Genomic DNA, 27861 nt, shown 5'->3' with positions numbered 1-27861 from the left:
CACTGCATAGCACGCTCCTAGCCAACCATCATCTTGAATGATATCGCTATCTGCCCTGATTTGTTGAAAACGGGAGGCGTACGCCATTTCTGTGACACTTATGCTGTTCATAATTGTCACAGAAAAGGTGTACGCCCCCCGTTTTCAACAAATCAGGGCGGATAACGATATCATTCGAGATAATGGTTGGCTAGGAGCGTGCTATGCGGTGAAGTTCATTTTTAAGAGTGTAGAGAATCCCGACCTTGTGGAACAGAGAAAAAGGCGACGCGACATGGTCTTTTGTTGGTTTTGAGTCTTGGTGTCTTGACGTGCTTTTCTCTTTTCCTCAACAACAACAACAACATAGATGAATGGATGATGATGATGTGGGATGTTTCCCTGCGTTGAGTGCAGGACCCTACCCCATTCCAAAAAGGTTCACATGAAAGGATGACGAGCTTTTCCTCAAGCCTCCTCTAGTTCTCCCTCTTCGTAGGGAGTTCTTCCTCTAGTTTAGTAGACGCGCAAAGATGGTGATGCCTTACCTTGGGGATGTTGGGCAGCGTTGTTTTGAGACTGTGGTAGAAGTGGGACTTATGCGTAGAATCTTTCATCTGAATCACATCCAGGTACTGGAGTCCATGCACCGCCGGGTCCATGAAGTATTTGATCTGAAAGTCGTAATACGAGCAGCTCCAATATGGAAACAGTAATACCCTTAATTAAATGAGCAATGTAATGGCATTTAGGTTTTCTCGAAACCATGCTTCATGGTATAGTCCGTTTGTGGCTACCAGTGAAAATATTTTTAATTTATAGAGTTTCAATTCACAAAAATCAGCCATGAGCGGTGCGGCGTGGCCTCGGAGGCTCGATCTCCTGGTGTTAGTTAATCGGATCAGTGTGACGTAGCATCGTCGTAGTGAGCATCCGCGAGGTGTTACCTCCAACTGAACATGTGATTGACACACACACAGCTACCCAAGCAGCAAAATGCACTGAAAGTCGAGTGCAATAGGGGTGGACGGGTAGGTGGAAGGCCTTGAACAGACTCGTGAAACTAAAGAACATTGATAAGACACATACCGTCCACCCCTATTGCACTCGACTTTCAGTACATTGTGCTGCTTGGGTACATACTTGCGTAGTGCGATTTTTACGATACGATCGATTCACGATCTCTTCTTATTTTGTTCTCGTTGTTCTCGTTTCATTTCATTTGTCAGTTGTTCCTAAAAATACTAAAAATATTAGAAAACAACGCGGTTGCATCCAAGGAGTATACAGTCAACCCTCGATTTATGAACCTTCGATTTATGAATTCCCTCGTTTTATGAATAGGAGCACAAGGAACCAAACTTTTTACATGAGTTTTTCCCTCGTTTTATGAACCTCGATATGCGAATAATGAATGGAATTTCTGGGAACGAACTAGGACTTGCCCAGCGTCTTTGCTCTCAATTTATGAACGGATCGTTCCGAGGTCAACAGAAACCTTCAAAGGGATTATTCTATGGTCTTATGAATGACGCCGGAACGGACGAAACTTTTTCCAGGTATTGCACCCTCGGTTCTTAAACCCTGGAAATCCGGACAACAAACGGGTTTTCCAGGGACGCATTTGGAGGACCAAGTGTTCCTGACCTCAATTTATGAGTAAGGTGGCCGCAGGTCAGAAGGATTTCTGAGCATACCAGTGACGTAGTCCCGGTCCATGTCAGCTATTGTGCTAACTATATGTTACATTATCAACGCAATCCCAACTCTCAAATACTGCTCGATAGTACTCACCTAACGGAATTTTCGATTTATGAATCCCTCGATTTATGAAAATTTTTTCAGGAAACCGAGGGTTGACTGTATATATATATACAGGGTGTTTCAAAAAACGTGTCATTCGGACTTTATCAAAATACGGGGCGACGGAAAAATACGGGGTAAACGGCATTTGTGTGGCAACTGAATTTGCCACCTTGAAAAAATATTTTCATTTGATTTTAATTAAAATAAACTGAATTTCTTTAATTGAACTCCAAAATTTCCCAAGTCAACCTCACGTTTTTTTTACAGAATTAGAGAGCCCGTAGCGAACTTAGTCAGATCCACTAAGAAATCCGCTCGATAATGCAAATGGAACTGCCCAAAAAAAGTCCCGAAATTGAGGCTTCAAAGTTTCGGGTATTCAACGGCGCACCAAATAAGACGCAAAGATTCGTGGAGAGGAGGACATGCTCCTGCCCCCATGAAAGATAGAAGGTCGAAAAAACACAGGGCGGGAAAAAAGAGGCGGGATCATTTTGGTTTGCCGCTTATCAACGTATGGTGGAATGTCACCTGGCTTGTTATCTGCGCGTCTTGCGCTGCACGCCGGTCCGGCGAATAAACTGTTCTAGCTTCATGGGGGCAGGAGCGGGGGGGGGGGGGGAGGAGGAGGAGTGTCGTTGGGAGGAACCCGAGAGGTCTGCCTGCCTGATTAGGCGGCATGTTTCTCGGGAAGGGAAAGGTGGTGGAGAGGAGGAGAGGAAAGGGTGAAGTGGAAGACCGAGCGGGATCCGCTCGGGGGGAGGATAGCTGCGTCCATGGGCCGACTTCAGGGGAACTGTGCCGGCATACGCCTATTACACATCTGAGGGAAACCCAGGAAAAACCCCAGACGGCACAGCCGGCCCGCGGATCCGAACCGCGGACCTCCCAGTCTCCAAGCGCACGCGTTACCGCTGCGCCATCGGAGCTGGAGGAGCAGGAGGAGCTGGAGGAGCATGTCCTGCCCTCCGCGCATTTTTCCGACTGATTTGGTGCGCTGTTGAATACCCGAAACCCTGAAGCCTCAACTTCGGGACTTTTTTTGGGCAGTTCCATTTGCAATATCGAGCGGATTTCTTGGTGGATCTGACTAAGTTCGCTACGGGCTCTCAAATTCTGCAAAAAAAAAAAAAAAAAAAAAAAAAAACGTTACGTTGACTTGGGAAATTTTGGAGTTGAATTAAACATATTCAATTTATTTTAATTAAAATCAAATGAAAATATTTTTGCAAGATGGCAAATTCAGTTGCCACACAAGTGCCCTATACCCCGTATTTTTCCGTCGCCCCGTTGTTTTATAAAGTCCGAATGACACGTTTTTTGAAACACCCTGTATATACTACTGGAGTAGAAGGGGAGTCCTCTAGACGATATATATATATATCCTCCAACACGACGCCATGGGCAAAACGTAGAGCCATGCCGCAGGATTGTGAGCACGGAGAGCCTCTGCTCTCCGGGCGGCCCGCAAAACCTGAATCTCCGCTGACTAATAAACAGGTGAGTAGGCGGTTATAACGCGCATACCTTGGTAACTCAATCGATCATTCATCTTGAATTCTAGGGCAAAAGAAAGAGACCTGCCCCCCTGGCTTCACCGCTGCTTACAGGGAGCTATAGGCCGCCGCCACTCCAGCTTGTATATATATCCTCTTCGGTTGCATCCAACGCGGAATCGAATTCTACAACGCTATCTCTCTCACACTGATTTTACTTTCAAAATTAAATAGTGTCGATACAAGACAAGGACAGCGGCGCTCCATCAACTCGAAAATCCTCCCCCGGCGATTTTACTGGTCATTAGCATATCAATTGCTCAACTTTAATCCCTTTTCGTTCGCCGCAGCCTAGCGCCAATTTAAAATAAACCGTATAATTCCAGCTCCTCTTTTGACGGAGCAATCGACCGCGAGGCAGATGCCAGCGCCCCCCTTGTCTAACCCTCCTTAAGATAGCAGCGCTCCTGGCGGCTCAATAATGCAACGCAGCCACACTGACCCACAATGCCCCGCTTTCATCATCCGCTGGATGCCCAACGGTGTTCGGACGATGATGCCATTATTATTTTAGTCCGGAGGGGAAGCTCTGCCTTCAAAGCGGCGGGTCGATGTTTCACGCTGTTGGGTCCACATTTGAAATTCCAAGCGGCGCTTTTCAGACGAAACAGCCGCATCGATGTGGAGATTCCAGCGCAGGTTGCTGTGACATGGGTTGCTTTCTAAGTGCTCTTCGAGCCGAGTTTCCTGGGACCCAAGGAACACGAGGGTGAAAGAGGTGGAGTGCGGTTATAGATAGCGGTGTGTGGGTTTTAAAGGGGAACTAGGTTAGTGGGTCAGCCGGATGTAAAGTTGATGAGAGCGAACTATTGAATGCCTTTCTGAACAGCTCCGATTATTTGCAAAATATTAAGCGGTTGTTTTATAGCACATCTTGGGTGAAGTGTTTCCTGGTTTAACGTCCCGCATTTCTTATTTCTGCGTGTCAATTTGGTGCACCATGCGGTTGTTCATGGGCAGCAGTATCGCAGAGATAATGATTAGAGTGGCTCTCTGCTTGTATAAAATGGATGATTTGGTACTGGATCTGACGCTGATGTGATACGAGATTTAACCAAACGCAATAAATGCTACTCAAAGTCCGATACAAGATAAATTTCTAGCCAATGTTCTAATATGAGGAAGCTCAAACAGAAAAATGCCTCAATTATGGTCGATTTTTTTTTTCTTTTTCAAGTCAATTGATCAATCAGAGAATGGGCAAAAGCCAATCAAATAAATGCGGCAAAGCTTCGAGCACCGTTCTGTTACGATTATTGATTAAATGTAGTAACCTGAGGAGTACTTTTCTGAGAAATGATATAAAGAGGTTACCCGAAAATATACGAGCGTTATGTCCCGTATCCGCATTTTCTAAAATCCTGCAAGGGGCCACTTGATCCATTAATTTTTTTTTTAACAACCAACAAGCTCAGTTCTTGGGTTTCCTCGTTTAATTGATCATCGTTCTGCTGGAACCTTTCATAAAGCAGAAAACAGAACGAAGACTATTCACGAGCAGGTGAAGTTTTTCTCCTCCTCCGCTGAATATGTGTCGATGAGTTCACAAAGCGGTATAGCCGGCGATCACAAAGTTTAGCGAAGTTGGTAAGCCTAAGAAGAAAAGCGAGTCGAAGGCAAAAAAAAAAAAAAAAAAGAAAGACTCACCATCGAGAAGTTTTGTGCATTTGGCCTTCTCCTGGGATCTACTTGCAACAATCCTTGAAGGGGTTCTTGAAGATGATGTGGTACCCTGTCCAGCATATTATGAACACTGCTTTCCAGCTGAAACAGCAGAAATTAAAGTCATCGGTGTCAGCAGCTGCAGTTACACGGCTTGTATATGACTCAGAAGCGACAAACGAAACAAAACCGTGTTGAACTGTAACAAAGCACACTCTTAGAAATGAACTTCACCGCATAGCACGCTCCTAGCCAACCAAAATCTCGAATGACACCGTTATCTTGTTGAAAATGGGAGGCGTACGCCTTTTTTGTGACAATTATGAACAGCATAAGTGTCACAAAAAGGGCGTACGCCTCCCGTTTTCAACAAATCGGGGCAGATAACGATATCATTCTAGATGATGGTTGACTAGGAGCGTGCTATGCGGCGAAGTTCATTTTTAAGAGTGCAGAATGCGAGGTCCATATTTTGTGACCAATCTCCCCGCATAGTCTTTTTTTTTTATACCTCCCCCGCAATGTTATTTACGGGGTGTTTCACGAGAGGATGTGACTAAATTCCTACGAATAGGTTTTACTTTTAAAAAAATTATAAAAATACTGGAACACGTACATGCACTCATACAGACTTCTGCCACACATTGAGGCCATTTGCATTCGTGGCACGCATTAATTAAGCATATTTAAACTCGAAAACTTGCCTAGCAATGGCAGCATTTTTCTTTCTGAATTTGGAAGCCTATGGGCTAACACACTATTCCAATCAAAATCATCAGGGTTTTCGCGAGATTTCGACAAAAATTTGACAGCCGAAAATCAGTCGTTGGACGAAGCGCGCTCGCTGATATTTACGTTTGCGGAACTGTTGGCTCCATCCAAATACCCTCCCTCCTGTGCAAGAAGAAAACAAACGACGCCACAATCACATTTTTCGTCCTTATCAATGTGTCTATCGTCAGTCGCCAGCCACTGATAATGATGGATTGCGCAACGCGGTTCTCGATCGGAATAAAAAAAATGTGTCGCCCTTTCCACTTTGCCGCGATAAAGGAAGAGCCAAGAGTTCCGGAAACGCAAATTTCACCGAGCATACACTCTTAAAAATGAACTTCACCACATAGCACGCTCCTAGCCAACCATCATCCCGAGTGACATCGTTCTCTCCCCTGATTTGTTGAAAACGGGAGGCGTCCGCCTTTTTGTGACAATTAACATTTCTACATAAGTGTCACAAAAAGGCGTACGCCTCCCGTTTTCAACAAATCAGGGGAGAGAACGATGTCACTCGGGATGATTGTTGGCTAGGAGCGTGCTATGTGGTGAAGTTCATTTTTAAGAGTGTACTTCGCCCAGCGACAGTTTTTTTGGCTGTCAAATTTTTGTAGAAATCTTGTGAAAAAACACGTGATTTTGATTGCAATAGTGTGTTATGGTTATAGGCTTCCGAATTCAGGATGACAAATGCTGCCTTTGCTTGGCATTTAATGGTACAAGGTAATGTTACAAGGTAAGGTAATGGCATTACACGCTTATAAATGAACTTCACCGCATAGCACGCTCCTAGCCAACCATCATCTCGAATGATACCGTTATCTGCCCTGATTTGTTGAAAACAGAAGGCGTACGCCTTTTTTGTGACAATTATGAACAGCGTAAGTGTCACAAAATAGGTTCCGCCCCATGTTTTCAACAAATCAGGGGGCTTAATCGCTTCATCGTCGTTACGGTCGTTACAATCTAACGAGTGGCGGGAAATTCAAAAAGGTGGGCACGTGACAGATTGCGCGTGACGTATACCACGGCCTTCTCGTATTCGGAATGATGGTTGGCTACACTCTTAGAAATGAATTTCACCACATAGCACGATCCTAGCCAACCATCATCCCGAATGACAACGTTCTCGCCCCTGATTTGTTGAAAACGGGAGGAGGAGCCTATTTTGTGCCGTGCATAATGGCCACAAAATAGGCTCCCCCTCCCGTTTTCAACAAATCTAGGGCGAGAACGTTGTCATTCGGGGTGATGGTTGGCTAGGATCGTGCTATGTGGTGAAATTCATTTTTAAGAGTGTAGGAGCGTGCTATGTTGTGAAACTCATTTTTAAGAGTGTACGGCACACTCATGTTGTAGAAAATGTCCTACACTGTTAAAGCAGAACTTCACCACATAGCACGCTCCTAACCAACCATCATACCCAATGATATCATTTTGTGTTATGATTTGTTCAAAACTGCGCGGAGGCGCCTATCTGGGACAAGATAATCTGTCCCAGCTAGGCGCCTCCTCTCATTTTCAACAAATCAATGCAGAGAATGATATCATTCTGAATGATGGTTGGCTAGGAGCGTGCTATGTGGTGAAGTTCTGTTTTAACAGTGTACACTCTATAAAAACATAACTTCACCACATAGCACGGTGAAGGCCAACCATTGCGCAGAATGGTTTATCACAACCTTTATCACTCCCGACTTGTGGAAAGCGCCGGGCTTACGTCTTTGTTGGAACTGCATAAGTGTTCCAAAAAAGGCGGACGCCTCCCGTTTTTAACCAATCAAGGAGTAGGACGATGTCATTCGTGTGTTGGTGTTTGGCTAAGAGCATGCTATGTGGTGAAGTTCTGTTAGCTGCCGCTATAGCCGTATCTGCGCTGCGAATGCAGAAACTTATCCGGCTTTTTACACCAAGGTAGGAATATCCACCAGTGACACGGCTGCTGGAGAGGTCACGTGCTTATACGAGGACCAATAGGCATGAGCGTGCATCATATAGTGAAACATACACTCTTAAAAATGAACTTCACCGCATAGCACGCTCCTAGCCAACCATAATCTCGAATGATATCGTTATCTGCCCTGATTTGTTCAAAACGGGAGGCGTACGTCTTTTTTGTGACACTTATGCTGTTCATAATTGTCACAAAACAGGCGTACGCCTACCGTTTTCAACAAATCAGGGAAGATAACGATATCATTCGAGATTATGGTTGGCTAGGAGCGTGCTATGCGGTGAAGTTCACTTTTAAGAGTGTATATAGGCTTAAGCAATTTAAGGCGCGAAACTGTGTACAAATCCAACAGTTCCTGCTTTTTGACATGGTCTTCCTCAAACAGTGTTTAGTCGGTTGCCTGCCATCAGAATGTCACGTGGATTCACCCCAGAAAAGCGAAATTATTATAAAAATACTTCCGTTATACGAGTGAAGTTCATTTTTAAGAGTGTACATCTATCAAAATGTCATTACTTTGCTTACCAGCTCTAGCTGCTTGTGGTAGGTGGTTGTGGAGAGGTTTCCTTCAATGACGGAGTGTCCGCCGTTGAAGACAGAACAGATGAGGAGACCCAGAGAGAACATATCGGACAGGGGCGAACAGGCCGAAGTGGCTTGAACTTCGGGGGCCGTGTAGTCTAAGTCTGGTTGACCCATCTTCGGAAGCTTCGACGTGAATGGCTGACAGCTTACGGGGCTCTGTGTACGTCATGTCACATCATCATCATCATCATCATCATTTGAAAATCAAGTAAATACCGAATATTACTGAAACATATCGTATGTTTTTAAGAGAAATAAAAACGAAAGAATGAAGCACGAAGTCAGAGTAACTATTTAATACGTAAGCTTTCGTGATTTCATCCTTGCGTTGCTTCTCTCTTATTCTTTGGTTTCTCCTATCTCCGATATGCCACTCCTTATATAATCAATGTTTTAACTGCTCTTTTTTGTCTGAAGAAGGGCGGGTTCTGTCCGAAAGCTTACGTATTAAATAGTTACTCTGACTCCGTGCTTTATTGTTTCGTCATTGTTCTTCTTGACGACGTTTCAACACGCTGGACTGTGTATTATTTTACCCTCTTGATCTTCTGAATATGTTTTTACTGTGAACCAACTTGATTGAGCCCGGAGAGATTTCAACTCAAACCTCTCTCGCCGCTCCGTGCGGTTTTTGTCAAAAATATGTTCCGTTCAGGAAGCGAGGCTCCAAACTGGAAGAACTTATAGACGGGCAACAGCAACAACAGATAAATTGATGATGATAAATGAAGCAATAGAAATAGAAATAGAAAGAAAAAAATGGACAGAGAATGAATGGGGCAGTGAGAGCTCCCTCCATAAGTTTTTCCTCACCAACAACTATACCGCGTTTTGCTTTTTTTCTATTCGCCTTAAGGTCGAAACAATGCAGAGTTGATGGCTCAGTTATAAATTACATCTCCATATGTTTAAATTTTTTCAATCAGTCACTCAGTTATAAATTGAAAATGTGAACTAAAGCGACCCAGACACCCTTGAACTTCAACTCTACCCAAAAGTAGGAGTGCAAAAACTGACAAAGCATCGGAAAGACTTTGTAGGACGGATGCCTGAGCCGACATAAATCGTGCTATTTCCTCTTTTCGCATTACGACGCACATAGAAGCACTTTTTTTTCTCTCCTTTACAACAAAGAAATAAGTGAAAATAAAATACATTTGTTATCGCATTTGGATCGCGATCGGATAAATTTAGACAGGGATCAAAACTGTCGCGACGATCATACTTTATTTTCTCTCTCTCACTCTCTATAAGTCCCCAAATCCTCCGCTTTCTATAGGTGGGCGTGGGCTACGTACTTCGCTCTTACCTTTTCTTTATACGATGCATCAATCGTAAAAGAATTCAATAAGTAAAGTATATCTTTTGGTAAAGCATCACTTTTGAAAACGTTGCCTCCCCCCTCCCCCCCCCCTAGCGTGAAAAAGTGAAAAAGCAACTAAGTCTCCGCTAGTAGCCACAGCTGCATTCGTCACAGTGCTGAATAACAAATGCCAGTCGTTATCTACATGACTGCGCCCATGAACAACCGCATGGTCTTGAAGACTGCACCGAAATGGTACTCTCTTAAAAAAAAAAAGGGTGTGTTTAACTCCTTTTTTGGGGGAGTGTACACCTTTGCCACACATATATCGCACCCTTTGGAGTGTACAATCACTCTCTATTACCCTCGTTAAGGAGTATCCTCACTGACTTCACAGCTATGAAAGGAGTGTGTGGCAACGGTGTACTCCCGAAAAAAAAAGAGTTACGACACACCCTTTTTTTTTATTAGTGTACTCACGAAATAGTGTTACGGCTGTCCTTAGTCAGTTACTTTAAAAAAGTAACATGGTACACTCTTTAAAATGAACTTCACCGCATAGCACGCTCCTAGCCAACCATCATCTCGAATGATATCGTTGTCCGCCCTGATTTGTTGAAAACGGGAGGCGTACGCCTTTTTTTGTGACACTTATGCTGTTCATAATTGTCACAAAAAAATGCGTACGCCTCCCGTTTCTGCAAATCAGTGCAAATAACGATATCGTTCGAGGTGATGGTTGGCTAGGAGCGTGCTGTGCGGTGAAGTTCATTTTTAAGAGTGTATGCGCAACGATTAGTGAAGGAGCTGTTTCTTCTGTATTTATTTCATAATTTTCTGTATCCCAGCTGTTTGTATCTTCTTTTGTTTGCTTGAAAGCTTTAGGGAATAGCAAGCACACATCGTGGCTAACGTTTATCTTTTTTTTACTTTGCATTAAACATATCCCCCCCCCCCCCCCCCGCGCTTCTATAGTCTCGAACCCACCAGTCACCCAGACGTGGAAATAACGTTAAAGGGACGGTAGCTACGTTAAAGCTCCACTGTGTCCAGCTGTCCTGTCCGCGGCGCAGTAATACTATGGGGAGCTGACTGACTAGATTTGTTTTTTCTTCTTAAGTTGTATACAACTATAGTACATATGCATCGTGGACATTCCAAAAATACAATACAGTCAGGTGACAAAGGCACTTGCCCAGTTTCTGCGGTCCTGTGGCCTTCTGGGTGAACTGTGACCAGTTTCATGTTTGTTTTCCTCTTTGTTCTTTTGTTTTTCTTTTTGTTTGCCTTTATTTTTCCCCTTTTGTCCTGGGAATAGCAAGCCGCCATACCGGTGGCTAACCTTTCCCTCTTATTTTTTTATATATAATAAACATATCCCCCCCCCCCCAAAAAAAAATAATAATAGCATCGTGGTGTTATGCTGAGACTTATGTGTTCAAGACACGCGTCCTTCGCCGTGGACGACGTGCCCGAGCAACTTGTATCATGCCGTCAAGAACCTTTTTTTTTTTTTTTTATTCCTATCGGATCTCTCACTCCGTCAACGGTACAATAAATATGACGCGATGTGTACCGCCTTCTGTCCTTTGTCCTTCGCCGTCTTTGCATAATCTCTTTTTCATAGAAGTCAGCTGTTCGACAGCTGTCGTGACGCCCTCGTGCAACGATCAATGGCGAACATCCCATGCTTATGAAACGCATCCCTGCATAGGACAGGACTGGCTTTCTCTTTGTGCACATTATCGAAAATAGCTCATTTATGCGCCATAAATAATATATAAATATAGTGTGCATGTATAATGTACAGAATTAAGAATAAGCGATACTTTTGTGGACGTTTACAGTGGACTATAACTAGGGTTTGTGGTTTTCGGCATTTATTTTCAACCCAATTCGGGGGGTGTTTATCGGCATTTATATTGGAGACTATAAATCGGATTTTTTCGGCATCTATATTCCGCCCAAAAAATAATAGATTGGAAATAGATTTATTTCGCATGAAGGAGAGCCTATTTTGCGGGCGAAGTAACAACGAACCGAAAAGAAGTGAATTGATTCATGGTTTCATTAACAATGTCTTTTATTGCCTGTGCCAAACCAGCAAACAATGAGACTACCTCTTGTTGTAATAGATGCAAGCGTGCATCATCATGCTCGCATCTGTCATAGCGGCTCGCTCCTTGCGATTGATAACACGCAGTTTAGAGAACGCGCGCTTAACATTAGTGTTAGAAACAGGAATAGCCAGTATGCTTAAAGAAGTACAGAGGGCCATCAAAAAAAAAATTCAGATTAAGACATCTGATGAAAGTGTGTGTGTCATTATACCGAATAGCGCGAAAGGTTTTGATGTGTGCAATTTGTTTCCCAGAAAAAAAACCACATAAACATAGCTCCGCGCCTTCACCCTTAACTCGCCACTCAAGCTATAACGAGGATGAGGAGGTATGATGGCACGTCACCGATGACGGCATAAGGAGACTTGTTCTGGTTTGCCGGTCAGTGGGGGTCAGCGCATTGTCCCTTTGCCGCCGTAAGCCTGTTTTGCCAGTTTTCCCGGAGAATTGGGGATAGAAAGAGCGGCCGAAGCATTACCGAGCAAGGAGAAAGGCTTTATCAGAACCCCGAACAGCCGAGTAGCAGACGACAGCGGAGTAACAGACAACATTTCTCTAGGCCAATCAGCGAGCGTTCTCCTTATGGCGTCAGCGCGAGGTTCCAGGCAGATCACAGGCTGGTACTGCTCTTCACCACCGTTGCGCACGGTCGCTTTTTGCGGCGTATTTTAAATTCAATTTCCGCGATAATTATGACTCTGTGGTGTAAATTACTTCGCATGGTGCATCTTACTGGCAAACTTAACAGTTTTATAGGAAGAAAACTGGGTGTTAAAAATGACTTCTGTGCTACTTTAACACTGCGATAACAAAGGCCATGTGCTGGAACGGGTCGTCCAAAACTGAATAGGAGATATATCCACCTGAGGGGCAGGGCATGCAGCATATTCGAAAAACTCGCGCTTTATATCATCCATACGAGATTCATCAACAGAGCTGAAGTCATCCTCCTATAAGCGCTTACGCACAACGAAACAAGGGCACAGCCCGAAGATAATGCCACGCTCGAGAAATAGTCGACAAAGGGAGATTCCAAGGGGATTTCCCTTTGCGGTTCTAGGAATGGCAGTTGTCAGGATACGAGAAATTCGTATTTTTTCGGAATATTCCGAATCCGAAAAAAATCATTCGGGGGGTGTTTTCCGTCATTTTTCGGAAAATGCCGAAAACCACGAACCCTAACTATAACATCGGTTTTTTCATTATAAGCCATCACCATCAATTTATATGTTGTTGTTATAAGCTAAGAGGGCTGTTAGATACACGATTGTAGCGTTATAAAAAAAAAAGATGCACAAATGAGGTTTTTGTGAGCCTATAATTGTATAACAAGCCGCTTATTTCCCTTTTACTTCATGGGTACAATGGAGAAGCCTCCAGCACCTGGAGTCGACAATGTTGAGCTTACTTTAAAGAGTCCACCTTCTCCCCCTATAGAGTTTCTCACTTTCCGTGTACCCTATTACTCCATTATCATTAAAAGAAATGTTCACATAAAAGAAAGTGTTATCCTACATTATGAGAGTGATGCAAGGCGAATAATAACGTTTAGATTAAAACATCAGCATGCAGAAAACGATTCATATATGCAGCAAGAACATGAATCAGAATGGACATTAAATGTACAGCCCCGTTGTACACATACACCATCTTCCTTTATTACGTAACTTACGACGTACTTTACTAATTACTATTACCCTTATCACGTTAGAGGCTACATCGTAAATGCAATAAAATCACCTCATAACAAAAAGCGTGTCTTCTTTTCTCATAATTTAGCGATAACAGAGGTAATAAGAGCAGATGCATAAAGACAAGTTGGAATCCCATAAATCACACACAAGAAGCCACTCTTCACGCAGCGGTATGGGACCCTTATCTCTCTGCCCCTGAGGGCTGTACTGATAGGAGCGTCTCGAGACGCTCCTTGACAGGAGGAGCATTTTGTTCCTTATCGGCGACCTCTTGTTTTCGGCCCGCCGCTAAATCTCTGGCCTGGAAATGTGACTCCTGCCATTTCGCCCGAGTCCTTCTTTGGGCCTCGATGATAGGAAACGCGCGAGGACGCTACATTAGTCGTTCTAGTGCTGTGTTGTTTTTTTGTTCGTGTACTTTTAACAGCGTCAGCTGTATAATGGAGACGTTCCCGAGACCGCGTCGGCGTCGTCGGCATTCGCACGTCCGCTCAAAACTCTTATCGCATGGTGCGCTCAGCGTTGGGAGTAAGGAGAAGAATCCTGCCAGTTTACAACCGCTATCAATGGAAAGTGAGATAAGACGTGATAAAACAACAACAAAGTATGTCAGTTTTACAGCGTCAGCATCCGCGACTTGATCGTGTATGCACTCGCGCCTTACCGCACGCACAAGCTTCTCGTTGTCGGAGACTTCAACGTGCACTCTTAAAAATGAACTTCACCGCATACCACGCTCCTAGCCAACCATCATCTCAAATGATATCGTTATCTGCCCTGATTTGTTGAAAACGGGGGGCGTACGCCTTTTTGTGACAATTATGAACAGCATAAGTGTCACAGAAAAGGCGTTCGCCCCCCCCGTTTTCAACAGATCAGGGCAGATAACGATATCAATTGAGATGATGGTTGGCTAGGAGCGTGCTATGTGGTGAAGTTCATTTTTAAGAGTGTGGACGTTTCACTGGCCAAGAACACCACTTTCTTAAGTGATATGTCCGAACAACTGGGGGGGGGGGGCGCATTCACGAATGAAAGGTGACGACGTACACGCGCTTATAGGTTTGCCCGGCAGGTATTCCGGACGGCCCAGGACACAAGCCCCGCGTTGCATGGCACCTCATCACACGGAACGGAAAAGAAAACACAAAAACTCCAACGTACCCTGCCTGAAACACGTTTGCCACTTTCTTGCAATATTTCAGCCACTTTTCTTCCTTTTTTTTTGTTTTCTTTATTTTTTTTCATAATTTGCCTCCCACGGGATGCCCATCAACCAGAGCAATACATTATGCCACGTACTAAGAGAGAGAGACAGCTTACGTCTCACGATCCAGGAGCAAAAATGATAAATATAAAGCGAGACTGAAGAAAATAAATGAGGAAAAAAAAGAAGAGAAAACGAAAGCCCCAAAATTGGCGAACACGTCTTCTCCGGTTCGCTGACTCTTGCGATGTTTTGACAGACCGTCATAAAAAAAAAGAGAGAGAAAAAGAAAAAGAGAAAAGAACCCGACCACGTCATATTTTCGTTTCTACGCTCGTCCTATTCTCTCTCGCGTCCCTGTATCGTAACATAATTTTAAAGAGCAGCGATGTTCGGAAAAATGACACTAGGCGGCAGGATCCGAAAGGCGGCCTTAATTTCTCGTTCACAGTGACGGGGCTAACGATAGAAAATGATGTCTAAAAATAACCGTGAAAGAATAAAGGAGATTTTATTTTGCTTTTCAGTTTTGCTTCGAATTTATCCTCGGATGAATTTTCCTAGAATCGGTTATCACGTTCATGCATCATCGTGTATTAAATTCCTGTGTTCTGAGCTGGAGGAAACGAGGCGTCTGTGAATTGCGGTTTGGTCTGATGCACAAGGAATATGGTGGCGCAGTTTGATTCAGAACCTTTTGCATTTTCCCGATAGGGTACGATGGGTAGAGCACGGTACCTCTAAAGGCATTAAAAGGATGTGGTTATAAAGTTTATCAATCAATAAACGTCATAATAAGAGAGAAGTGCAAGCAAGTTGGTTGTCGCAATGCGTAATAATCGAAGACAGAATATCAGAATTGAGCAACCACGTGATCCCACACACGAGGGAGTTTATAAAGGGGGGGGGGGGTAAAAAATGCATCAACAGTGGTACCCGAATGTGGGTTCCGATGCATGTGAAGCATGTGTGAGTCAACCACCGTTATGGTTAACATCTCATTTTTTTTCTTTTATCAATCAATCCATCAATCAATCAATCAATCACCGTTATGGCTCTTGGATGAGGAGTTTGGACTGATGAAACAACATTCGGGGCAGCATTGATAGATTGGGTGTCGTCAGTTTGACCTTCTCTGATAGTGTTAATAAGAAGCGCTCTTGGCAATAAAACTTGCGTAAGTTGCCTGTTTGGTGTCTCTGCTCATTCTGTCCGTGTAGTACCCGTCGTCGTCGTTTTGTTTTGCTTTTGGGAATAGTAAGCGTACATCATGGCTAACCTTTCCCTTCTTTTTCTTTAATCAGCATTAAGGCCGGCCCGCATAGTGCGTGTCTCTGTGAATATCGCGCTGCGTAGAACTCTCATGGCCACGCACCGTGAAAAAATACGGCTGTCAAACCACACACTCTTAGAAATGAACTTCACCGCATAGGACACTCGTAGCCAAACATCATCTCGAATGATATCGTTAAGTGCCCTGATGCCGCGACGCCAATACACGCGAGTGCCCTGATTTGTTGAAAACGGGAGGCGTACGCCTTTTTTGTGACAATTATGAACAGCATATAAGCATCACAAAAATGGCGTAACGATATCATTCTGGACGATGGTTGGCTAGGAGCGTGCTGTGCGGTGAGGTTCATTTTTAAGAGTGCATGGGGTGCAAATCTCGCTGCTACGTGCACAGCGGGTTTGGCGTGCGTGCTTTAGGAAGTGTTGGCAACGTTCTCCTCTCCTCTGGTCTCCCTTGAAATCCGCGTAAGCGGTGGAGCGGGGCAAATGGGAGCCGGTCCCTCGTATACCGGAGAGGGGCCCCTTGATAACGCGGTCCGCCTCCGGGTGGGCCGTGTCTTTAAACGGCGCGGTCGATAACAAGGTCGTCGGGGCGGTACTCTTTCCGGGAAATAATTTTTCTTTCTCCACTCCTTCTAGTTCCGTCTTGAAATGGTTGTTTTTGTGTGCGTTCCTTTGTAATTGATTTGCATTCGGTAAACTGGACCCTCACGAGCGAAAGTTGTCGTACTTGGAGATGTCCTTCCGCAGTTTTTTTTTTTCGTAAGAGTGGACATTGCTAAAAAGGAAGTACACTCTTAAAAATGAACTTCGCCACATAGCACGCTCCTAGCCAACCATCATCCCGAGTGACATCGTTCTCTCCCCTGATTTGTTGAAAACGGGAGGCGTACGCCTTTTTGTGACACTTATGTAGAAATGTTAATTGTCACACAAAGGCGGACGCCTCCCGTTTTTAACAAATCAGGGGAGAGAACGATGTCACTCGGGATGATGGTCGGCTAGGAGCGTGCTATGTGGTGAAGTTCAGTTTTAAGATTGTAGAATGCTGGACCGGAACCAGATGTGACTTGCTGCGCCGTGATTGGTTGCTATGGACGCCCGTGAACTGGCTGCTGCGTGAAATATCAAACCTGCTCTGATGCAGTGAACCACGCGCTACGAGCAGCTGCGACGTACAAAAACTTCGCGCTGGGCGTGAAAACTCCGCTTTTACGCAGGAAAAACGCACCATGCGGGCCATCCTTTAAACAACTACCCCCCCCCTCCCCCCCGGGTCATTATGATTCTCAATTTCAGCTCCACTGTTCGCCTCCTCCATTATCTCCTGTTCTCTGCTCTGCTGCAATACCCTGGTGGTTGACGCCCGCCATATATGCTTGACCTAAGTTCCTACACTCTTAGAAATGAACTTCACCACATAGCACGCTCCTAGCCAACCATCATCTCGAATGATATCGTTATCTGCCCTGATTTGTTGAAAACGGGGGGCTAGGAGCGTGCTATGCGGTGAAGTTCATTTTTAAGAGTGTAGGCTGACAACCCTCGTCAATCCTTATCAGGTGAATAGACGTATACTCACAAGTAGGTCGTTCTCGTTGCATTTCTCGGTGAATTCGAGACCAGCCAACTTCCAGGTGCCTCTTTTGTTGACGATCACCGATTGGGGACACAGGTTCCGGTGAATCAATTTGCACGAATAGTGGAGAAAGGACAAAGCCTCAGTCAACTGGAACGAAAGTTCAGTTTCAGTGGGACTGTTACAAAGCAAAAGCAAACAAAAAAAGAGAAATTGAATTTGTCATCCGACGAATTATGCTACAACACCCAATAACAGGGGGTCGAACCGAAATGTTTTTCGTTCCGGTTTTCGTTTCGGTTCAACGAAAACGGTCCAGTTTCCGTTCAGCTCCGGAGTAAAAAAAAAGTAACGTACCCTTGAGGGCCAAATAGTTCAATTTTCCATTTGAACCAAAGACCGAAAACACATTTTCGGTTTCCCTTCGTAGCATAAAATTCTGGTTCGGCTTTCGTTCCGTTCCGGTTCGCCCAAAAATGACGGTTTTCGGTTCAAGTTTTCGGTTCGCTCGGGAACCCTGCCCAATAATGAACCCCTGAATGAACGAACCCAATGAACAAAAAAAAAAGGATAACAAAACACCACACCTTCCTCTCTCCGAAATGCATATGCGCATGGCATATCTGCATCCAATAGAAGGGCACAGAATCACGACAAACTAAAACATTCTTTTTAACATTCAGACTCAAACTGGAACCAGAACTCCCTAAAAACTAGAACAAAGAACTCGACAACACATGGCTAGCACGCAGTACTCAAAGTGTGTTTCGATTCGCAACTCACCATAAAGTTTGAAAGTTTACAAAAAGACAAAAAAAAAAAAAAGAGAAAGAAAGAAAGAAAAACTTTTGTGCCATATTTTGGAACTGGAACACCGTTTTTTTTTCTTTTTCTACAGGTTAGTTTACTTTCATTAAAAAAACAAAAAACAAATAAGGCATCGGGACGCGTAGGACATGACAAAGGCAGGCTATGGGGATTCAACGTACACAGCATATGATATTTATGCCTGCACTTATTCTGTCTATTATTGACGTCTCTACCAGCCTTCCTGAATTCCTCTGACCTCAGGGTTTTGAAATGAATGCGGAGATGTGATCTTCACAGCACTATACATCTCCGGTGACCGACCGGGTGGACTACTATCCCCATCAGTTACGACGCAACCGCCTGTGTGATATCTCATTTGCGTGTGTCGTGTGTGTATGCCTCATCGTTCCCGTCATCTCTCATCGTCATTACTCATCATTGTCACCACTCATATTAGACCCCTAGCTATGGAATAGCGTTCCTCTGCTAGAGTGGCAAACCTCCCCACTTCATCATCACAATATATATGTTGTTGTTGTTGTTGTTGCCTCGTCTTTTTCATTGTCATCCCACTCATATATTATCCCACATGCACTGAGGTATGGTACCGCAATTGTTGCGGTGAAGCACCTCATCTCATCGTCATTCATGTAGTTGTTGTTGTTGTCTGATGCTCTCGTATAAAACCTCCGAAAGGGTATCAATGTGAATCGGGTGAAATGCGATTTTTGCTCGATGTTACCTCTCTAGCACACAAATAAAACACACAAAAACATACAACCAGCTGTAATTTCTGAACCGCACGTGCACTTGACACGGTGGCCAGCAACCTCGCTGTACGACACTATAGAACTTGCAAAAGTGGAACACGGAAACACATACGTATTTTTCATCCTGTACTGCTCCGTATATGTCGTCGTCTGCGTATTCTCTGGTGGCATTTTTGCTTTAACACGTCAACAACTCGATCGACCGCATGATTCTGGACCGATTTTACCTGCCGATTTTTACCCTCCCTCCATTGTAACATGGGTATACATATTTGGGCCCTCTCGTATCTACGAAATGCATGGAACCCGAAATAGTAAGGCTACACATGGATCATGGGAAAGTCGTCAGGAAAAAACATCGAAAGTACACACGTTTCATTTATGTAATATGTAGTTGTTGTTGTTGTTCACACGAGCAAAGCATATTTAAAAAAAAAATGAAGAAAAAAGAAAATGCTCCGAAAGTTTCTGTCCTTCGCAGGATTCTTTCAACTGATTAATGGTACGGAAGGTTGATATACTTCTAAAACACACTAAAGATGAGACTATACTTTGTCTCGGAATGCATCGTTTCCCGCGAGGAGGTTTTTCTTATTAGGGGGACGAGTCGCTTAGTTCTAACGCATTTCGAGTGAAACGAAACACGTAGGGGATAATGATGTGTAAGAAGCCGCGAATAAAAATAAAAATATCTCGCCTTAGAGAGAAAGTTCTATAGATAAGTAGGAAGGCACGCATGATAACGATACAATTTTACACCGTCCAAAAACCAAGAGTTCCCTTTACCCCGTGCATTATATTTTACTTGGTCGCGCCAACTGTCTCGAATTCGCGCTTGAAGTGCGCAGTGACTGCCATTCTCTGTTTCTGCTATCAGCAAATTTTTGTTTTAAACGATGCGATCGGTCACCATGATAGGGCAGGAAAAATGCCACTTTCTTGCCAAAAAGAAGTAGAAAGGAGGTCCGTTCACACTCTTCCCTCTCAAGTTTCGTCATTCCCTTTCAGGTATGTTATTTTAACGATTAGGTTGCGCGTCTTCATTGAGACAAAAGTTTTACTTTCAAAAAGGAGCAGAAGGCCTCCGCCTCCAATGTTGTGTTTGGGGGCTATATATAAGGACGAACTTCACGCTACGCTGCCCAAAAACATCTTGTTCGCATATGAAGTCCCCGAGCGACATTTTCATTTTCTCGGTGCCTCATTTAGGTCGATTATCATCATCTTGTTCTTCTTCTTTTTTCTTTCTTTCGTGTATGCCTGAAAACAATTCTCGCTTTGGATGGAAAAACTGCGTTCAAAGAACAAAGTTCGCGTTTCTTTCCTTTAAGGGAAGAAGACAGGAATAAAGCAAGGAGCAGCAGTGGCTGTTCCCGTCCCCTTCAAAGGCGCCATTGAAACTCCCATTCAACATTTTTCCGCCTTCTAAAAAAAAAAAAAAACTGTCGACTCAAAGCGAGCTTCTACACGCAGGCATAATGCTGGGCACTCGAAACAACATCAAACGAAGACGAGATCGTTTAACGTGCAGAACGCTTAAAACAAAACGAAACAATGAAGCAGTAGAGAGAACAAAACATCAATCGAGGCATTCGCTCGATCACGTTAATTGCTTTTTCACTGATAAACTTTACTGAGCAGATTACCCGCGCGCTTCATTTAAGGCGGGCCCTTCTGGGTCTGCCTGACTGGTCCTCCAAAAAGATTAAAAGAACAGAAACCCAGACTGGCCTTCGATTAAGACGCGGAAGACAAAAAAGCAACGCTTCATTTTGTTCCGTCACGAAAAACTAATAGAGAGGAACAGAAAACGCAACTCATAGGGCCGAGCGCAAGGGTGACTCTTCTCCCTTTTCGTTCTCCCTTTTTCCGTTCTCCCTTTTCGTACCGTTCTCCCCTTTTTCGTCATTAGGCAGACCGCCTGCCTCACATTTCATCAGCCTATTTTGCCATTCATATAGCGTTAGCAGGAAAAGAGAGTTACGGATGTCGAAGGAACGGATAGCCAAATCCATTTCGAAAAAGTGAAGCTATTTTCTCCAGAAAAAGCCATCAGTAAGATTTTTTCTCCGATTTCGCCGTTATTTCTTGCGGATACGCATATATTGGTGCACGAAGAAAATGGGAGTCCAACTATACATCATACAGAGGCTGTCGTATCAGTTGGTCGTGAACCGTGAACGGAACCCCGTGAAATGTCCTAAAGGCTTTATGTGTCTACACTCTTAAAAATGAACTTCACCACATAGCACGCTCCTACCCAACCATTATCTCGAATGATATCGTTATCTGTCTTGATTTGTTGAAAACGGGAGGCGTACGCCTTTTCTGTGACACTTATGCTGTTCATAATTGTCACAGAAAAGGCGTACGCCTCCAGTTTTCAACAAATCAGGGCAGATAACGATATCATTCGAGATAATGGTTGGCTAGGAGCGTGCTATGCGGTGAAGTTCATTTTTAAGAGTGTAGGAAAGGTTTGTTGAACATGACTGATGAGGAGAGGGCGGGAGAGATAAGGAGGCAGTTGAAATTGACGTCGTTTGGATGATGATGAAGTTCTTTGGGGCATTGTTGTTCTTTCGGATATTGTGTCTTTTGAATTATTCAAAGTCATGGACGCCCTATCGTGTTGTAGGACATTGGGTGACCCCTTCCTCCCCCCTCCCACACACACACACACGCAAACACGCACCGGCGGGCCCACTGCGCTCTAAGAAAAAAAGGGTGTGAAAAAGTGGTAACTTCTATGGTTACCACCTAGGTCAACATAGCGTCTGATAAAGGGTGTAAAAGGGTGGTAAAAGCAATTACCACATATCCAAATTGCTACAAGAAGGCGTACGCCCCCCTCGCTCACCGAATCAGAAGCGGTAACCCCATCACTCGTACACTCTTAAAAATGAATTTCACCACATACCAGGAGGAGGAGGAGGAGTGTCGTTTTGGGAGGAACCCGAGAGGTCTGCCTGCCTGATTAGGCGGCAAGTTTCTCGGGAAGGGAAAGGTGGTGGAGAGGAGGAGAGGAAAGGGTGAAGTGGAAGACCGAGCGGAATCCGCTCGGGGGGAGGATAGCTGCGTCCATGGGCCGACTTCAGGGGAACTGTGCCGGCATACGCCTATTACACATCTGAGGGAAACCCAGGAAAAACCCCAGACGGCACAGCCGGCCCGCGGATTCGAACCGCGGACCTCCCAGTCTCCAAGCGCACGCGTTACCGCTGCGCCACCGGAGCTGGTACCACATACCACGCTCCCGGCAAACCATCATCCCGAATGACAACGTTCTCGCCCCTGATTTGTTGAAAAAGGGAGGCGGTGCCTATTTTGTGCCATTATGCACGGCACAGAATAGGCTCCGCCTCCCGCTGGAGCTGGCTAGGAGCGTGCTATGTGGTGAAGTTCATCTTTAAGAGTGTAGGTAGCAGGTACACTCTTAAAAAGGTACACTCTTAAAAAGGTACACTCTTAAAAAGGTACACTCTATAGGACTTTGCAACCTTTTAGGCACAACATATGCGACAACTATATTACCTCCTAAATTAGGTGTAACTGCTCCATCCTTTTTCCTGTGAGTGTGCTAAGGCAATACCACGACACCATCCTATAGCAACAATAACAGATGCATTACCTGCAGTAGCCCGTACTTGATCTCCATGTCGAGAAACTGATAATCTCGGACTTCGGAAGGCAAATTCTGCGGGAGACGGTCCTCCATGCAGCCCAAGATGTTCGCCAGACTGCCCAGCACTGGCTCCGTCGCGAAAGCCAGCGTCTCACTGAAATAAAAATCAATCGACAACCAATCGGTCAACAGGCGAGTTAAATCGTATCTTTCTGAATAAAAAAAAAATACAGAAGAAAGAAGAAAACGAGTGGGCGCGCAGGACTTCAGTCATTTCTCCGCATACCTTGTTCTTCGAGCCGTAATTTCGTGCGGACTTGTGAGCCGCTAGCACTGCCGCTGGTGCCACCCTTTTAGTCACCTATCTCAATGTCCGCGAATAACGATCGACTTGGCTCAGTATGCAAATCAGCGTTTCAACTGTTAACGCCCACTGCAGTAAATACATTGGAAAGTGACTAACTCAATTCTAAAGTGTTCACGATATCCTTGTTATTGTTATTATGTCAAAATCAATATAGGCAACGCTACTGCTGCTGATTCCGAGGTCGCGGGTTCGAACCTTGAGGCACTGTAGACGCTGCTGGAATCGACAATGCAGACCGAAATGAAACTTGAAAATCTGAGTCACACGCTTTCTGATGATGATCTCAGTCACAGTGCAAAATATTTCAACTAAATTCGCAGCCAATTATTAGTAACCGAATTTTATATGAGTAAGTGTAAGGAATTGGGCTGGTTGGTACATACTAAAAGCGTTAAAAATACCCCAGTGCCGCATAAAAACTCTTAAAACAATGTTTGTGTTGTGTCCACCATCGCGTCCTTGTTTTGAGCGTTTTTACCCGGCAGTGGGGTATTTATTTAGCGCTTTAAATTTGATAGCCAGGGCTTTGGCCCTCTTACGTCGCTGTCAGTGGTTTCAATCAAGCTACTAATTCCAAGCAAAAGTTCCTGCTTACGTTTTGTATCTTAAAATAATCCTCATCCCCTTTTATGTCCGCTGGAAAACCTTGTGACGTCGGCCAAAGCGCGGTACATCGTGCTCGGTAACAACGACATTCTGGTGGATGACATCTACACGTAACCGACAGTGAAACACAACTCTAGTGTCGAAATCAATAGGCTGCTCCAGACTGCCCATTTAAACACGTCGCCCGTTGCAGGGGACATGCAATTTGGCATGCCGTTTGCTGAGCTCTCAACGCACGTTGAAGAACATTGAGATAGAGAAAACAACAACAAAATAAACAAGAATTCATCCGCGAACCGACTGCTATGGCGCCCATCATGAGCACAGTCGTTTGGACGTACAACCCGGATGACTGTGCTTTACTAGCGCAAATACATTCCTGCAGAATACATAAATAAATAAATAAATAAATAAAATGATAAACGCTACTTTAGCCGCTTTCGCGATCCGCGATTTTTGGGGACACATCCAAAAATCGCGAAGTTATTACGAATATGTTCGTTCATATGGCACTCAACATGTTCGACGTTGAATGCCCTAGATCTGTACTAGATGGACGAATGTATATATATATACAGTCAAACTCCTTTACAACGAAACTCAGGGGACAGCAAAAAAAAAAAAAAAAAAATGCAGTAAAGGTATTTTCGTTAAAAAGGATGTCCATTATTGGACCTATAGGGCTCCAGCGGGACCGCAAAAAAAATTGCTGTAGTGGTATTTTCGTTAAAAAGGTGTTCGCTATAAAGGAGTTTGACTGTATATAGAAAAATAAAATAAAAAGAAGTCCGAAAAATCGCAGTTCCGTCTACTGTACGCGTACTTCATGGCGATAAAGATAAGTACAGATTTCAATTTCTGAAATGTTAGTAGCTTTAGTGCGTTGCTGGTTATGCTTTTCACAGAACGGAAGTGACAACATGCAGATATTGAATTTACAAAGCTTCACTCAGCATTCATCGAGATTCACGCGGTGAACACTCAAGGGTAATAACGTGCATTGACTCCCAGCACACCAGACCTAAGACCGACCTGCGCAATAGTTGAATCATAAATCCGAGTGGCTTCATTCGCGGATTTTGGGTTCCCGCGAATCACCTTTCGATGTACGTAATTTCACGCGTATAAGCCGCACCGCAGATAAGCCGCAGGACGCGTTTTTTGGGACGTTTTGAAAATTTTCTGGCAGATAAGCCGCACCCGCAGATAAGCCGCGGGGCAATACGAGACGACTGATTTGTGCGACAAAGGAGACCATAGAGAAGTCCATAAACCCTGTGGTCCATGCTCCGGGATCGGCACAGTGTACAACAGAGGAGATCAGTTCTGGAGTTCTACCAAGATCGGATTGTGCCCTTGTCGGGTGTTTTTCGTGGACTGATGGGTCAGTGATCTTCCAGAAGAAGTGAATCACTGTCACCACTTTCCTTAAAGCTGCTTGGGGGAATGCACCAGGAAGATCAATCTACTCGAATGTGGACCCGTCCCTGTTACGCACTGTTCGTGCATCGGCAGGGCAGTGCTGTTCCAGAGACACTGTCGGCCCTTTCGTTAAAATCGGCGTATGGGGAAAATACCAGGAAGAAATAGTCATCAGATAAGCCGCACCGGTGGATAAGCCGCAGGGCGCCCGTGAGAAAAAAAAATTGCGCATAAGCCGCGGCTAATACGCGTGAAAATACGGTAATTGTGCCGAAAGCGCGAAAAGGCCACTTTGCTGAGCGTGGAAGGCCCCGGTCGGGGTCGCGGCGTCTCTTGACTCTCGTGAAAGGAGCGCTTGCTTCACTCCGGGGAGTTAAAACTCGTTAAAAGGGAAAACAGAGAGAGAGAAAGAGAAATATATTCCCTATTACGACGGGTGAATTCATCGTAAGTGTTCGGTCACCGGTCAAAGGAATTTCTCGATTCGTACCAAATATGAGTGGCGCTCTTTTAAAGGCGCCCTCATGAAAGACGTCCATAAGCAGTTCTGAGTGCGGCGGACGCCATTCAGCGGAGATGTCGGTGGCCAAAACGGGTACTGAGTTAAAGGGACAATGAAGATATCTCCGAAAAATGTGCGTTCTCGGTGGGGAATGGCTCTCGAGGAGGACTTTTATCCGAAATATATCCGATTTTTTGCCATATCGCATTCAACGTCTGCGCATTTCACGCGCAAAAAAGGAAAAGAAGAAGAAGAAGAAGAAGAAGATGATGATGATGAAAAAAGGAAGATAAAAAAAAAAGAAACAGCGTGGAACGGTCGTCCGACACCTCTGCTACAAGAGCCCTGCCCAGTTGCACCAAGACAGTCACCCTGCGGGGAAGGTCACCTACTTCTGACGTCCTGACGAAACTGCTTTTCAATTGGTACAGCAAAGGGGATGACTTAGGAGTACAAAATGGCATCGCCAATATCGAAACTCTTCCCGCTGTGACTTCACGCCAGCGGCTAACCACTCCAGTTTGTTTGATTTGTTCTCGTGTTTTCATCCTTCCTTCCTTCCTTCCTTCATCATCTTCATATAATATAATTACCCGCCCAAGGGCTCGAACCACTACATTTATTAAATCACCCATCCCATTGGCCATCTCAGAATGGGACACATTACCATCTTCCATAGTCACAATTAAAGATGCAGCACTGTTTAAGGCTGCTTTGTCTGATTTCTTTATCTAATTAACACTTATAATATCTTTGTTATCTATGCAATTCTTTGTTCTATTGTTGCTGTTCATTTTGGATGCATCAGTTGTACCCCCTTATGTAATGCCCCTTCGGGCTCTTAAGGTAAATAAATAAATATAATGTTCCACGTGCAATGGTGTAGGGTAGTAGGGTACCGCACCGCCGCGGTGAAACACCCCATCTCATCGTCGGCATCTATTGCTGCTGTTGTTCTTGTTGAACAAAAGGATGTCAAACTAAAAAATATACTATTTGTACTTTTCAAAAAATAAAAAGTTCATGCTTAGCAGTTATGCTAAGTATGAGCTTTTTATTTTATTTTATTTTATCTTATTTATTTATCTGGAACAGTTATGTTCCAGATTGCGCTCAAATGATTCGCCCAGGGCAAAAGAGGGGGCCTCTTCTTCTTCTTCTAACTGCAAGGTATCTGGAGCTATGTGCGAAATGTCCCGTTAGAACGCGGTCAATTTGGCGCTTCAGATAACAAAGGTAACAACCACATTTTTGATATTCTTTTCACATTATGAGTTCATAATGTTATCGCAGCCACGTACAATTCAGCTTAATAAGTAAGTACACAGCATGGCACTTGGTGGCAAGTGCCTACACCGCTTAGTTCAATTTTCGTTTGCGCTAATAATTTTTTTTTAAAGGCGCAAGATCTAAGGGTACGCGATACATTGGATTGGATTGGATTGGAAAAGGGAAGAAAAATATGGAGAGCGATACATTTTATGTCCTTTTCCCGCAGAGTTAGTGCAGTTAAGCGCTGAACACCCGCTCATTTTGCGTTGAAAACAAGCTGACGCTATACGACTCCAGCAGAAGTTCAGACCGGAAGCGTAAGACCACGTGACATTGCAACTTCCCTTACGTCATTTTGACAGGGAGTTGCAAGCCACCCATTTGAATTGCCACAAAAAGGCGTATACGATCCTCTCTCTCCTCCAATCAGAAGCAACGACTGTATCAATCGGCACAGTGGTTGGCGCAGGGTGTGCTATGCTGTGCAACCGGACGTGGTTTTGGCACCGAACCAGAAGCGGTGAAAATAGCAGGTATATACATAGATAGCGTAAATTACTTACTTTGCCTCTTCGATGGGGTGATAGAGTGTGAGTAGCTTGGGGTGCTTGAAACGGTCCAGTTGACGGACGCTGAACCGAAGGATTTCCGTGATCGTTTCTTTCCGTTTCGGTTTATGAAGTTTCTCCGCCACTCGCTTCTCGAACACGAACACGGAAGCTTCCTGCAAGCAAAACCTTTTAAAATTACCATCTAATGTCACATAGTCACGAATCCCTCGCTTTGACAACGTCCACAAAACAACTTAGAAGCAGGGTTCCCGTGTTAAAAGAAAATCGGAACCGAAGACAGATAAAAAAAAACCCTTATTTTGGGTGAACCGGAGCAGTTCCGGCTCCGCAAGGAAACCGATTTTTTTTTTTCAGTTTTTGGTTCAAGTGGAAAATTGGAATCAAGAGCACATACCCCAAGAGC

The 27861-nt window shown here is 44.4% G+C and overlaps 1 protein-coding gene across 1 annotated transcript in view; it reads right to left on the bottom strand.

The window, feature by feature from the left end:
- The window catches only part of LOC135398822 (SCY1-like protein 2), a 60873-nt gene extending 33341 nt beyond the window's left edge, over positions 1–27532 (bottom strand). Inside the window, exons 1-6 of the mRNA XM_064630324.1 lie at positions 27450–27532; positions 22724–22871; positions 17516–17662; positions 8257–8472; positions 4989–5105; positions 528–653 (exon numbers count right to left, since the gene is read on the bottom strand). Coding sequence (XP_064486394.1) covers positions 528–653; positions 4989–5105; positions 8257–8472; positions 17516–17662; positions 22724–22810 — 693 coding nt within the window. The 5' untranslated portion in view covers positions 22811–22871; positions 27450–27532. The remainder of the gene's footprint in view (positions 1–527; positions 654–4988; positions 5106–8256; positions 8473–17515; positions 17663–22723; positions 22872–27449) is intronic.
- Between the last annotated feature and the right edge of the window lie 329 nt (positions 27533–27861).

This window comes from Ornithodoros turicata, chromosome 6, assembly GCF_037126465.1.
Source record: "Ornithodoros turicata isolate Travis chromosome 6, ASM3712646v1, whole genome shotgun sequence".
Taxonomy (NCBI): Eukaryota; Metazoa; Arthropoda; class Arachnida; order Ixodida; family Argasidae; genus Ornithodoros; species Ornithodoros turicata.
This window is presented reverse-complemented; position numbering and strand designations above follow the sequence as displayed.